General features: G+C 46.7%; 1 protein-coding gene across 7 annotated transcripts in view; it reads left to right on the top strand.

Annotated features, from left to right (window-relative positions):
• rb1cc1 (RB1-inducible coiled-coil 1) overlaps nucleotides 1-13,634 on the top strand; it is a 246,401-nt gene that overhangs the window by 137,714 nt on the left and 95,053 nt on the right. For all 7 annotated transcript variants that reach the window (XM_085992919.1, XM_085992924.1, XM_085992923.1 and 4 more), the window contains one exon: nucleotides 8,439-10,342. In XM_085992919.1, the coding sequence (XP_085849045.1) occupies nucleotides 8,439-10,342 (1,904 nt within the window). The remainder of the gene's footprint in view (nucleotides 1-8,438; nucleotides 10,343-13,634) is intronic.

Genomic DNA, 13,634 nt, shown 5'->3' with positions numbered 1-13,634 from the left:
TGTCTGTAGAAGATAATTAAGAGGGTGTAGAATAGTTGATAAGTTCGGTAAAAATTTATGATAGTAATTTATTAATCCCAGGAATGACCTTAATTGTGAAACATTTTCAGGTGCTGGGGCTTTTATAACTGCTTCAATTTTTTCAGGTGACTTATGCAACCCTTCCTTATTAATTATGTGGCCACAATATGATATCTGATTTTGGAAAAATTCGCACTTGGGGCGATTTGCTCGTAGGCCCCGTTCTTTCAGCCTAGTGAGCACCTGCTCCAAATTGGCAAGGTGCTCGTTGTCGTTTTCTCCTGTTATAAGGATGTCGTCTAGGTAGCATTGAGTCCCCGGAATCCCTTGCAGGACTTGCTCCGTAGCTCTTTGCCAGATAGCTGGAGCTGATGCTATTCCAAAAACCAGTCGATTGTACTGGTACAGGCCTTTGTGTGTGTTTATTGTGAGATACTTTTTAGAGGTCTCCTCAACCTCCATCTGTAGATATGCCTGTGCCAAGTCAATTTTTGTGAAACGTTTCCCTCCGGATAGTGAGGCGAAAATATCTTCTATCCTCGGAAGAGGATACTGTACCGTGTGAAGGACCGGGTTTACAGTCACCTTAAAGTCCCCACAGATGCGAATTTTTTTCTGTTCCTCAGAGTTATTTTTCAATGTTTTTTTCATGACTGGAACGATGGGTGTTGCCCATTCGCTCCAATCTATTTTGGATAATACGCCTGCCTTTTCCAAATTCTCCAGCTCTGCCTCGACTGCCGGACGTATTGCGTATGGCACTGGTCTTGCCTTAAAAAATTTTGGAATTGCTGTATCTTCCACTTTTATTGAGGCGGTGATGCCTTTCAAGGTTCCTAGTTTCTCTTGAAACACTTCTTTGGCGTTGGCCAAGATGTCTTTTAATCGTTCAGGTATGATGTCATCATTGTTTTTTTCCTTACTGGTCACCGTCAGTGCCTGAATGGAGTGCCAGTCTAAACGTATCTTCCTTATCCATTCACGTCCCAACAACGGTGGACCACCATCTTGTAGAATGTATAAATACAACTTTTGTATTTCTTTGCCGTTGTATACCACAGGCACCCTTATTTTTCCTTTGGGGTAGACTTTCTGCCCCGTATATGTTTTTAAGATAATGGATGTGTCTTTTAGAGGTATATGCGAAAATAGCCTCTCGTAATCTCGTCGATTTATTACGGTTAGAGCTGATCCTGTATCTAGCTCCATTTTAACTGGGGACCCTGCTATTGTGAGGGTAACCAAATGGTTTGGTAATCCTCTTTGGCAAGTACATTATGTAATTTGAGACAGCTTAGTCTCTTGTTTCCGGAGTCACTATCGCTATTCTGGTCTTCGGAGCTATTGTCCGTCATCATTTGTACCTTCCTGTACTTTTCTTTATTGATTTTTTGTTTTCTGTCAGTGGATTTATTTTGTCCAGATTGGCATACCCGTGCAATGTGTCCAATCTTACCACATTGCCTGCATGCTTTGCCCTTGAACCAGCAGTCCCTCTGGTTATGGGTGGATCTGCCGCAGCGATAACATCTTCCGAACTGCCTGTGTAATTTTATGGGTGCCGAAGTCCTGTGTCTCTTGTTGTATCTCTGCAGCTCCTTTTGCTGCTGCTTCATATGATACAGCCATACTGAAAGCTTTGTCCAATGTTAAATCTTTTTCAGAAAGCAGTCTTTTTTGTGTTCCTTCACTTAAGAGACCGCAAACAAATTTGTCTCGAAGATAATCCGATAGTCCTGCTCCGAATTGGCAGTACTTTGATAGCTTTCTTAATTCGGTTAGGTAATCAGCGTTACTTTCATTCTGTGTTGATTTCTCTTGAAGAACTTGAATCGTTCCGCTATCAGCAGCGGTGGTTGGGTTTAAATGCTCCTGCAGGGTATCAATAATTTCTTTAAAAGTCTTGTCCTTTGGTTTGGCTGGAGTGATTAAATTTCGTAACAGCCCGTATGCCTTCGCGCCCATTAAGTTCAGAAGTACTGAAGCTTTTTTTTCATCTACTATTCCATTTGCAGTGCAATAAACCTCTACTCTTTCCACGTATGTGGTCCAATCTTCTATTTCGCCATCAAAAGCCTCAATATTACCAGATTTAGGCATTTCAGAAAAGAAATCTCTGTAGCAACGATATGGCGCTTCCCGCGCTTTCCCGCCACTGCTACCGATAACAACGCTGTTTTTACTGTGGTTTCCGTTTATTCACTGTTGGAGACTCGTTCCCGACGGAGGTCTAAACGCTGAACTGCTTGCCGCGCCGGCCGTCTCTCGAGTGCACCCTCCCAGTCCGTTATTGCTTGCCTCCGATTTCGCTGCCTGTCTCAGCTGTAGAGCCCGCCGCTGGAGCTCCAGCCTGACGCCCAGGAAGGATTAGGCGCAGTACCTGTCACCAGCTTGGCCAGCTGGTGAAACCACAGTTTCTCTTACTTCCTTGAGTCTTCTGGACGCTGGAGGAATCGATGTCCTTGAGGTGCTGCCGAATTGCAGGTAAGTCCGTTTCCACCCTCGTCGCCACTGTAGTGTCCGTGTGTAGATAAAAGAACACTGAAGACAGGAGTTGGTTCATAGGTATTTACTAAGCAAGTCTGGGGGGAGTTTCTAAAGGATATACACAATACACAGGCTTATATAGCCCAAGTGGCAATTTACCGGCATTACGCACACCTGGGGCTCTTAAAGGCACATACACCATAATTGCTCTTAAAGGCACATACACCACACTACTAACAATAACCAGCCCCAGGACAGTGACAGCGTAACACAAAGAATTCGACCCAACACAATCGTCGCTAAGCAAAAGGAAAAATATCTGTCATATTGGGCAGAAACAACAAAAACCCAAAGCAAACTCAATTGCTACTAGGCCCTAAACAGACAATACAACATGGCTGATTACCTGACCATGGTAAAGGATAGCAAACTGAGAAAAACCTTGACGATGTACAGACTTAGTGAACATAGCCTGGCGGATCGAAAAAGGTAGACACAGGCAGACCCGGCTACCAAGAGAGGACAGGATATGCTCTCTCTGCAGTCAGGGAGTGGTGGGAGACAGAGGTGCACTTCCTCACAGCTTGTAGAAAATATCAGGGCATAAGGGAGAATTTCTACCCAAAATTCACAAAAATATGCCCGGAATTCAGAAATTTGAATGACGACCAAAAAACTCCCATACCTACTCGGGGAAGAGAGAAATTGTGTAACACTAGCGGCACACTATGTTACAGCTTGCCATAAACAGAGGGACAACCACTAAATATAAGAAAAGAGTATATATAAATTATGTGAAAGTATATTTATACACTCAGGGATATATCTGTTTATGCACTGTATGGATAGATCTGTATTTTTGTGTACAAACATGAATATTTTTTCGATGCTTTGGCAACATAAGATGTAACTTGTCATCATGCCAATAAAGCAATTTGAATTGAATTGAATAGAGAGAGAGAGAGAGACTGAGGGGTGAGAGAGACGGGGAGAGAGAGAGAGAATGGGGAGAGAGAGAGACTGAGGGGGGAGGGAGAGAGAGAGACTGAGGGGGGAGGGGGAGAGAGAGAGACTGAGGGAGAGAGAGATGGGGAGAGAAAGAGACTGGGGGGAGAGAGAAGAGAGAGACTGGGGAAAGAGAGAGAGAGAGACTGGGGAGAGGAGAGACGGGGAGGGAGAGAGACGGGGAGAGAGAGACTGGGGAGAGAGAGAGAGAGAGATGAGAGAGAGAGACTTGGGGGGAGAGGGAGAGAGAGAGAGTGGGGGAGAGAGAAACTGGGGGGAGAGAGTGTGTGACTGAGGGGGGAGCGAGAGAATGGGGAGATAGAGAGAGACTGAGGGGGAGAGAGACTGGGGGAGAGAGGAGAGAGAGACGGGAGAGAGAGAGGAGAGGACCTGGGGGAGAGAGAGAGGACTGGAGGAGAGAGAGAGACGGAGAGAGAAGAAATAGAGAAGAGAGGAAGAGGCCCGGCCAAGTCACCACAGCTGAGTAGGCTGGGCACAGTGAAAGCATTGATTTCTTTATGACAGCTCAAAAACTGCTCTGACATCATAGCAGCTCTTTGACATCATAGTCACTCAATGCTAATGAGCGGAATTTTGAACGTTTTTTTGGATACTGTCGGCACAAATTTTGTCTCACCGAAACGTAAATACGCCTATGACCGCTCCGGAATCATAAGCTTTCTTCTGATGTAACACACGTGTAGGTACGCTCTATAACTTTCAAATGTATATAGAGAACGGACAGACAGACAGAAGAGCTCTTTTATAGATATAGACTAGCTGGGGAGCCCTGCGTTGCGAAGGCAATTTTGGGGCGCTTGGTCTCCCTGCCCCTGTGTGTCCCCCCTCTCCCCCTGTCATGTCCTCTCCCTGTCCTATCTCTCCCTCCCCTCCTCTCCTTCCCCCCCTCCCCTGTCTCCCTCCCTCCCTCCCCTCCCCCCCCCCCCCCCCCGCGATTTCCCGAGGCTCGCCCCCCCCCGCGATCTCCCGAGGCTGTGTGCTGGCGTCACGGGGGCCGCGCACATGCGTGCCGGCGTCAAGGCGGCTGCGGAACTGGTGTGACGGGGTGGCGGGCCGTGTGCATGCGTGGTTTCAAGACCGCTGGCGTGGCCCGTTGCCGGGGTAACGGGGGCCGTGCGAATGCGTGCCGTCGCCAAGGCGGCCGCGCAACTGGCGGCCTCTTTTTTTTAAACTCATCAGCTCCCACCCCCCCCCCCCCCCCCCCCCCCGGCGATTTCCCGAGGGCGCTCTCTTCCCCCCACCCCCCCCACCCCCCCCCCCCGCCCTATTAAATTGTTATTTTATTCCCTAACACATCATTAAAATATTTACCCTTAGTTCCCTAACACACAGTGTGGGGGAAAAAATTGTGAAAAATCAAGATGGCGGCCACTCACCTCGGTTCAGAAGGATAAGGCCCGCCCACACACGCACCGATTGGTCGACTGGTCAGGTCACTGAAGCGTAGGATTGGTCAATCGTCGAGTCACTCGACACTCAACTGTAGGATGGCACGCGCCCGTCCGATTGGTCGACCTCGACGTCACACGGTCGCTAATGAGATGCTAATGAGCGGAACGCTGAACGTTTTTCGGATACCGCGGGGCGCGGTTTTTGTCCGGCCGAAACGTAAATACGCCTATGACCGGTCCGGAATCGCAAGCTTTCTTTTGAGGCGATGCGCGCGCCGGTACGCTCTGTAACTTTCATACGTATAGAGAACGGACAGACAGACATAGGGACAGACAGACAGAAGAGCCGCTTTATATATATATAGACTAGCTGCGGTGCCGAGGCTTTTTCGAGGGCATGTTGTTGTTGGAAGAGAGAGTGTGACTGGGCGGGGGGTGGGGGGGAAAGAGAGAGAGCGACTGGGGCGGGGGGGAAAGAGAGAGAGCGACTGGGGCGGGGGGGGGAAAGAGAGAGAGGCGGGGGGGACTGCGTGGGTGGGGGGGGAGAGAGCGCGAGGGGGGGGGAGAAGAGCGCGATGTGGGCGGGGGAGAGCGCGAGGGGGGGGGGAGAGAGCGCGAGTGGGGGGGGGGAGAGAGCGCGAGTGGGGGGGGGAGAGAGAGCGCGAGTGGGGGGGGGGAGAGCGCGAGTGGGGGGGGGGAGAGCGCGAGTGGGGGGGGGGAGAGCGCGAGTGGGGGGGGGGGGGAGAGAGCGCGAGTGGGGGGGGAGAGAGCGCGAGTGGGGGGGGGAGAGCGCGCGAGTGGGGGGGGGGGAGAGAGCGCGAGTGGGGGGGAGAGAGCGCGAAAGCGGGGGGGGGGAGAGAGCGCGAGTGCGGGGGGGGAGAGAGCGCGAGTGCGGGGGGGGGGGGGGAGAGAGCGCGAGTGCGGGGGGGGGAGAGAGCGCGAGTGCGGGGGGGGAGAGAGCGCGAGTGGGGGGGGAGAGAGAGCGCGAGTGGGGGGGGAGAGCGCGAGTGGGGGGGGAGAGAGAGCGCGAGTGGGGGGGGGAGGAGCGCGAAGTGGGGGGGAGAGAGCGCGAAAGCGGGGGGGGGAGAGCGCGAGTGCGGGGGGGGAGAGAGCGCGAGTGCGGGGGGGGAGAGAGCGCGAGTGCGGGGGGGAGAGAGCGGCGAGTGGGGGGGGGGAGAGAGCGCGAGTGGGGGGGGGGAGAGAGCGCGAGTGGGGGGGGGAGAGAGCGCGAGTGGGGGGGGGGAGAGAGCGCGAGTGGGGGGGGGAGAGAGAGCGCGGGTGCGGGGGGGGGAGAGAGCGCGGGTGCGGGGGGGGAGAGAGCGCGGGTGCGGGGGGGGGGAGAGAGCGCGAGTGGGGGGGGAGAGAGCGCGAGTGGGGGGGGAGAGAGCGCGAGTGGGGGGGGAGAGAGAGCGCGAGTGCGGGGGGGAGAGAGAGCGCGGGTGCGGGGGGGGGGAGAGAGCGCGGGTGTCGGGGGGGGGAGATGAGCGGCGGGTGCGGGGGGGGAGAAGAGAGCGCGGGTGCGGGGGGGGGAGAGAGAGCGCGGGTGCGGGGGGGGGAGAGAGAGCGCGAGTGGGGGGGGGGGGGAGAGAGCGCGAGTTGGGGGGGGAGGAGAGAGAGCGCGAGTGGGGGGGGGAGAGAGAGCGCCCTACCCCGTCCCACTCTCCTTCCCCCTGCCTCGCTTGAGACTACTTAATTCATTGCGATGTTAGTCATATTATATTCTCATATAAAGGAAGCTTTTTTTCCCAGACTTTATAAACTGCCTCAACAATATCCTGTTTTTTTTTAATATACATTTTTTTTAAATAACATTGGCATACTCGTGTGCTTTTAGTCTTGACTTTTGTACCGTTATGAACTGTTCACTTTTCATTTTCCTATTTGCTAATGGCCCTGCTGTCTGGAATCTCTAGTTCTCAGGTCAGGAACAAAATTTTCCAATATAGTCTGCTACTTGTGAAACTTTGTGAATATTTTCAACTTGAGAGTGCGGTCTAGTAGCCCAATATCCCATTCATGGTTTCATGGTGGAGCTTCTGCTCAAAATATCTGTTTCTCATCCATACCTCTGATCATTTGAACTCCTTGGTACCATAAAGCAGGAAGTCCCTTATGAAAATTTTATAGTACCTGTCGAATGCATCAATCATATTCATATGATCCTATACCAGAGCAGTGGACTTAGCATTGTAGACTGAGAGCAGTTGTATTTTAAAGACGACAAACAAACATTCTAATTAACCATCAAGTGACCAGAACAATTAATACATGCATATCTATGCAAACATAATCCATAGCTACTTGAATGATTGAAGTACTCCTCTCTAAAGGAGATGGGGAAAGGAGTTAGTGGGAGGGTAGTACAGCTAGCAGTAATGTGTAGGAATTTGAGTGGGGGCGGGGGGTGGGAGTTTGAATGCAACCCACAGCTTACTCCACATAAGAATTGGAGGTTCATGATTCATGCTCGCCCAGGGAGGGTCATGGCTGTGGGAGGGGTTGTTGCTCGATGGGGGTGAGGAAGCCGAAAACGACTTCAGCACTGGGGGTTGGGTGCATGTAAACTTGCACAGGGTTTATGGCCGAGCAATGCGGGTATTGTGTGGAGCTCTTTGTTCGTTTCGATCAAGTGCTGCCAAATCTACTGCTTCTTGAGGGTTTCAGTACCGAATGTAATTGCTGCCTACTTGAACCTGCTATCTTCCAACCACCATCTAGCACGTATTTTTGATGGCACTTTTTCCTCATTTCATGTGACGGGGAAATCTTTCCTGGGGAGGAGGGGCGAAAACTTGTTCAGGGTGGTGAGATAGGGGTTTGCTCATAGATTGTGTCAGAGCATCTCAACAGATCACTTGATCAATGAAAATGTATGCCTGACTTTTGTCCCTCCTAAGCCAGAAAAAGTGCTGAACAATTTCCGTAAAGGTACCTTATTTTAATAAAATGTTGTGAATGCATTACACTAGGAAACAAATGTTAAATTATACCAGAGACTTATTTTATTTCAAAATATTGGAATCCCATACTGCAAGAAATTTTAAGTAAAATTAACAAAAAATTGCAATCATATAGAGTATATAGTCTTCAGATGTTTTTGTAAGTTTAAAAATGTTTAGTTTTAGAGTTGTGCTTTGAATTACAGTATGTTTCAATTCAAAATAAGGATGTTGATACTTCTTTCAGGCTACATTATATACATTTTATTAATCACGGATTTAATCTGTTTCAACATAGAATTGGTTTGAACTGAAAGGTTAGTGTTTTGGTAGTTGAATTTTCACAATGTTATTTGGTCATCCCACCAGTTGGGAAGATTTGTGTAATTGGATAGCTATAGTACAGTACTGAACATATACAGTATCTAGATTTTCCCAAAATAGACCAGTTATTTTATAAAATTGAAGCTATTTTGCAAACAGTTGGTGTTAAACTTCTAATGTATTTTTACAGTTCTTTTTCATTGATTTTTTTAAAATTGTGTTTTAACGTCAGTGCCACTTATGCTTGCAGGTGTCTCTTGATCAACCTACGTTAACAACGCCAACAACACACAGGCTGGAAAGCACAACCGGAACTAAAACTACCTCTTCTAGAGCCACGTCCACTCTTAGCCTTCAGGGACCAATCTGTCCCCCTGCTAACGTTCCTGCCTCATTAGAAGAGCTGTCTCCTGATAGTATTGATGCCCATACATTTGATTTTGAGACTATTCCTCATCCAAATTTAGAACAAGTTCTCAAACAAGGATCTATAGATATGGACTCATTAGCAGAGAGTCCAGAGTCTGATTTTGTGTCAGCAGTAAATGACTTTGTGATTGAGGAGAATTTAACCTCACCCAACTTAATCAGTGATCCACAAAGTCCTGAAATGATGCTTGAATCACTATATTCTTCAGTTATTAATGCTATCGATAATAGACGTATGCAGGATACAACTTGTGGTGAAAAGGTGGATTCTAAAGAAGTTACAACTCTAAAGATGCATATAGAAAAATATAGGTTTATCACTGAAATGTCTCAGTCACATTTTATAAACATTAAGAAAGACCTTAACCATTTCAGAGCACTGGTCCAGAAAGAGCAATGTGATTTTAATAGTTCCATGAGAAATGTAAGTGAAGAATTGAGAAGCATAATTGAAACAGTAAAATGTAGAGTTGAAGCAGGAGCAAAGGAAAATTATCAACAAAAATTAGAAATTTTAAGCAAAGATTATGAAGACCGAATGGACAAATGGGATGTTGAGGCGAAGGCTACTCAGAAAAACGTAGAAAAGCTGAAAAGGGATTTGTTGGAGCTTGAAGATAGTATAAAACAGAAAGATCGTGAGATTGCTGTGACAAGGACTAAAAATGAAACCCTCTTGTGTTTACAAATGAGTAAAGATAAAGAAATACATGACTTGGTGGAAGAGAGAAAAAAACAGGAGACACAAATCCAAGAACTCAGACAATCCAAAGAGAGTTTATTAGAAGAATTAAGCAGACTTAATGTACAAGCTGATCAAAAGATGGGGCGCTTAAGGGAAGAGCTTCAGAATCTTGAACAAAGTCATCTGAAGGATCTTGAAGATAACCTGCAAGCCAGGCATCAGCAGGAAATGGAAAGGCTGATGACTGATCTCTGTGGTCAGCAAGAAAAAATCTTGAGGGAAAATGAAGCAAGGTTAGAACATGTGCAACAGTCCCTTACACTTACACTCCAGGAGCAAGAACAAGAACTGAATAAACTTAAATTTAAAGTATCTGAGCTTTCTGACTTTAGGTGCAAGCTGGAAGTTGAATTGGCTTTGAAGGAAGCCGAAACTGAGGAAATAAAGCAGCTTTTAAAAGAGAACCAAGTCCAACAAGAGATTGCAAAATGTCAGGTCATGAAAGAAAAGGAGAAATACAGCGAAGAGATAACTGACTTGAAACACCAGCTTCAGCTAAAAAATCAGGACTATGAGGTAGGACTTGCAGAAGAAAGGGAATTAATGACCATAGAAAAAAAACAGTGCATTTCTGAGTTGGTGAACAGGCACGAAGAGGAGATGACCCTCCTTCGAGCAGAGCTAAGTAAATTGGACGCAATGAGGCTGCAAGCACTTGATGTGGAATTAACATTAAAGGGACGAGTTGAAGAGCTCGGTACTAAGTTGGAAGAATATTTGAAAACCATAGAAATACAAAAGGACGAAATGGATTCTGAAAAAGAAAGAATTATCTTGGAAATAGAAACAAAATATAAAGCTACTATTCGTGGTCTTCAGGAGGAGAAGGAACAACTACTCAACACATTAAGCCAGGAAGGAGAGGAGTCTGTTAGAAATAAAATGCATGAGGATTGTGAAAGACGAGCACTCGAGCAAGAATTGCAAATAAAAAATCAACAACTTGAAAGTCAACTTAAAGAGCAAAGTAGAGCAGAGAGGTATGTGAAGTACTTTGTCTTTATAAGTCTTCAATTAAGTAGAAGTGATGAGTCTTGAGACATTCTAAGATTTATTTTCTCATTCTTTATATACCACAGACTCGATGGAAAAAGCACAAACTAGTTTCTTTCAAATTCTTTTCTCTCCAATTATTAATGCTCTTCTCTCAGATACTGACTTTATTTTATTATTTGCTTGACTTTTTTTATATCCAAGGCATGTGAACTTGAAAGTTCTATCTTTTATTTCTCAGAGACCTGCAGGCACCATGTGTATGAGTACAGATACTTTCCAGCTCCTTAAGTATAGTTAGCCTTTTGTAATGATTCTCACATCAACCATATAAATAACTTTGTACAAACCCTGATCTTGGTGCATCTTTTTATTAGCTAGCTGATGGCCTACTGGGAATCTTGCCTCGTTATATTGCTTTCTGCTTTTTTTTTCCCCCTTAAAGAAAGAATTGCATTTATATAGTGCCCATGATCTCAGGGCGCCCTAAAGCACTTTACAGCCAATGAAGTACATTTTTGAAGTGTATTCACTGTTGTAATATAAGGATACCATGGCAGCCAATTTGCACAAAGCATAGTCCAACAAATCCCACCATGACCTCACCCCTCCCTATCTTTGTAATCTCTTCCGGCCCTACAACTCTCAGATATCTGCACTTCTCCAATTCTGGCCTCTTGAGCATCCCTGATTTTAATTGCTCTACCATTGGTGGCCGTGCTTTGGATGCCAAGGCCCTAAGCTCTGGAATTCCCTCCCCAAACCTTTCCACCTCTCTTTCCTCCTTTATGATGCTCTTTAAAGCTTACCTCTTCTGCCCTAATATCTTATGTGGTTCAATGTCAGACTTTGGTTGATGATGCTCCTGTGAAGTGCCTTGGGACGTTTTACTACGTTGAAGGCACATTGGCCCAGAAATTCGGCTCTCCACGGGTGAGTACGCATGGGGTACTCACCCATAGGCCGAATGGAAGTGCGGGTTTCCTGCATGCACTGCGCATGCGCGGGAAACCGGTACTTCCGATCCTCTGAACGAAGGGGTTCAGAGGTCGAACGCGCGCACGGGAGGCTGCGCGTGCGCTTTGAACTTAGGTTTTTTTTGCAGGTTTTCACTGTAGGATTTGCACATTTAAAAAGCAGGCGTAAGGCCTGCTTTTTACAAGGTAAGTGGTCAATTAATTAAAATTAAAACATTTTTTCCACAGGTTTATTATTTTTAAATACTTTAAAGCAAGGTAAGTTTATTTTTAGCCCTTTTTTAATAAAATTATTTTTTTCAAAAATTTAAATTGTTTTAAATAGTTATTTAATGTAGTTTGTAGTTTATTGAAAAAGTGTGATTTTTAAAAAAAAAAAATTATTTGAAGGTTTAATGCTATTTTGAAGCCCGTAGTATTCATAAGTTTAAACAGGTCTTCCTGTCAACCTTATGAATGGGCTTTTCCCTCCTCCGATTGGCTGCCCATGGCTCACGTGATCCCAGGGGACGCATCGCACTAACTATGTCCCTGGGACACGCAAGCAAAGCGCGCCGGCAGCTGGGCCAGGCCCCGGAGCGGAATTCCACAGGGCCCTACTGCTCAACTGCCAGTGCGCAAGGCAAGTGCAAGTCGGGGGCTTGCACCCACGGGAAGCCCCCGACCCGAATTTCTGGGCCTATATAAATACAAGTTGTTGTTGAAATAAATGCGAGGATAATCTGTTTAGATGTTGGTTAAGGGATAAATGTTGGCCAGGACACACACATCCTCTGCTTTTCTTTGAATAGTGCTGTGGGATCTTTTATTTCTGCGGGAGGGGTAGACAGGGCCTCGATTTAACATCTCATCCAAAAGACGACATCTGAAGTGCCACCTAGATTATGTGCTCGTGTCTTGAGTGGGGCTTGAACTCTCAACTTTGAGTGCTACCAATGAACCAAGGTTTATCCTTGGAACCAAATACAAACATTTTGTAGTAACTACGCATGGCTGGCTACCTTTTTAAAAAAAAAAAAAAAAAAAAAAATGGTGGTGAAGAATTAGGCATACGTTGGTTGTTGGACTGCTTAGTTCCGTCAATAACCTGTTGGTCTTCGTGTTTAACATGCAGGTTCAAGGGGTAGAGAGATGAAGGGGTGCAAACAGACAATATTACAGATGTGGAACAATGCACTCTTGATGACCGACTGGTAATAAAGGTCGCAAGTAGAATGAGAAGGCAGCAGATAATTAGGCTGCGGTGCGCAGGTGTAATTCAGTCTTAATGGCCCAGAAATTCGGGTCGTGGGCTTCCCGCGGGTGCAAGCCCCCGACCTGCGCTTACCTAGCGCGCCGGCCGTTGAGCTGTGGGCCTGCGTGGGATTCCGATCCTGGGCCGCCTCCAACTGCCGGCACGCAGTGCTTGCGTATCCCAGGGACGCAGTTAGTTCGATGCGTCCCCTGGGATCACGTGGGCCATGGAGATCCAATGGTAGCAGGGAATGCTTCATTCATAAGTTTGACAGGAAGAGCTGTCAAACCTATAAATACTATAAGCCCCAAAAATCACAAACTTCAAATAAATTTTTTAAAAAGCATCACATTTTTAAAATAAACTATAAATTACATGAAATAACTATTTTAAACAATTTAAATTTTTGAAAAAATTAATTACATTTTCTAACGGGGCTAAAAATAAACTTACCTTTTTTTAAAGTATTTTTTTTTTAAAACCTGTGGGGAAAAATGTTTTAATTTTAATTAATTCACCACTTACCTTGTTAAAAGCAGGCCTTGCACCTGCTTTTTACAAGTGTAACTGCTGGAGACTTACCCTCCCAGAAAAACCTGGGGGAAAAAAACGTAAGTTCAATGTGCACGCGCTGCCTCTCTGGCGCACGCGTTCGACCACTGAATCCCTTCAGGGGAACGGAAGTGCCGGTTTCCCGCGCATGCGCAGTGCATGCACGAAACCGGCAGTTTCGTTGGGCCTACGCGTGAGTACCCCGTGCGTACTCTCGCATTGGGACCCGAATTTCTGGGCCATTGTCTTCGGCCACTGCCACACACACTGTTCCCTAGTCACTGATAACCTTTCCCTCCCTGGCCACTGCCTCAGGCTGAACCAGACTGTTCACAACCTCGGTGTCCTATTTGACCCTGAGCAGACCTTCCCATATTCTCCATCACAAAGTCTGCCTGTTATAAATCTCATCATTCATCAAGAAACTAATCGTGAAATAACGCTGGACGGCCAGCTGGTGGCGCCGTCCAAGGAGTATAAATACTCAGGCGTGGGTCCAGCTTGCCAGGGACATTT

The sequence above is a fragment of the Somniosus microcephalus genome, chromosome 7, assembly GCF_052327205.1.
Source record: "Somniosus microcephalus isolate GS21.2 chromosome 7, FLI_Smic_1.0, whole genome shotgun sequence".
NCBI classification, from domain to species: domain Eukaryota; kingdom Metazoa; phylum Chordata; class Chondrichthyes; order Squaliformes; family Somniosidae; genus Somniosus; species Somniosus microcephalus.
Note: the sequence above shows the minus strand (reverse complement) of the source record. Positions and strands in the feature narration are given on the sequence as shown.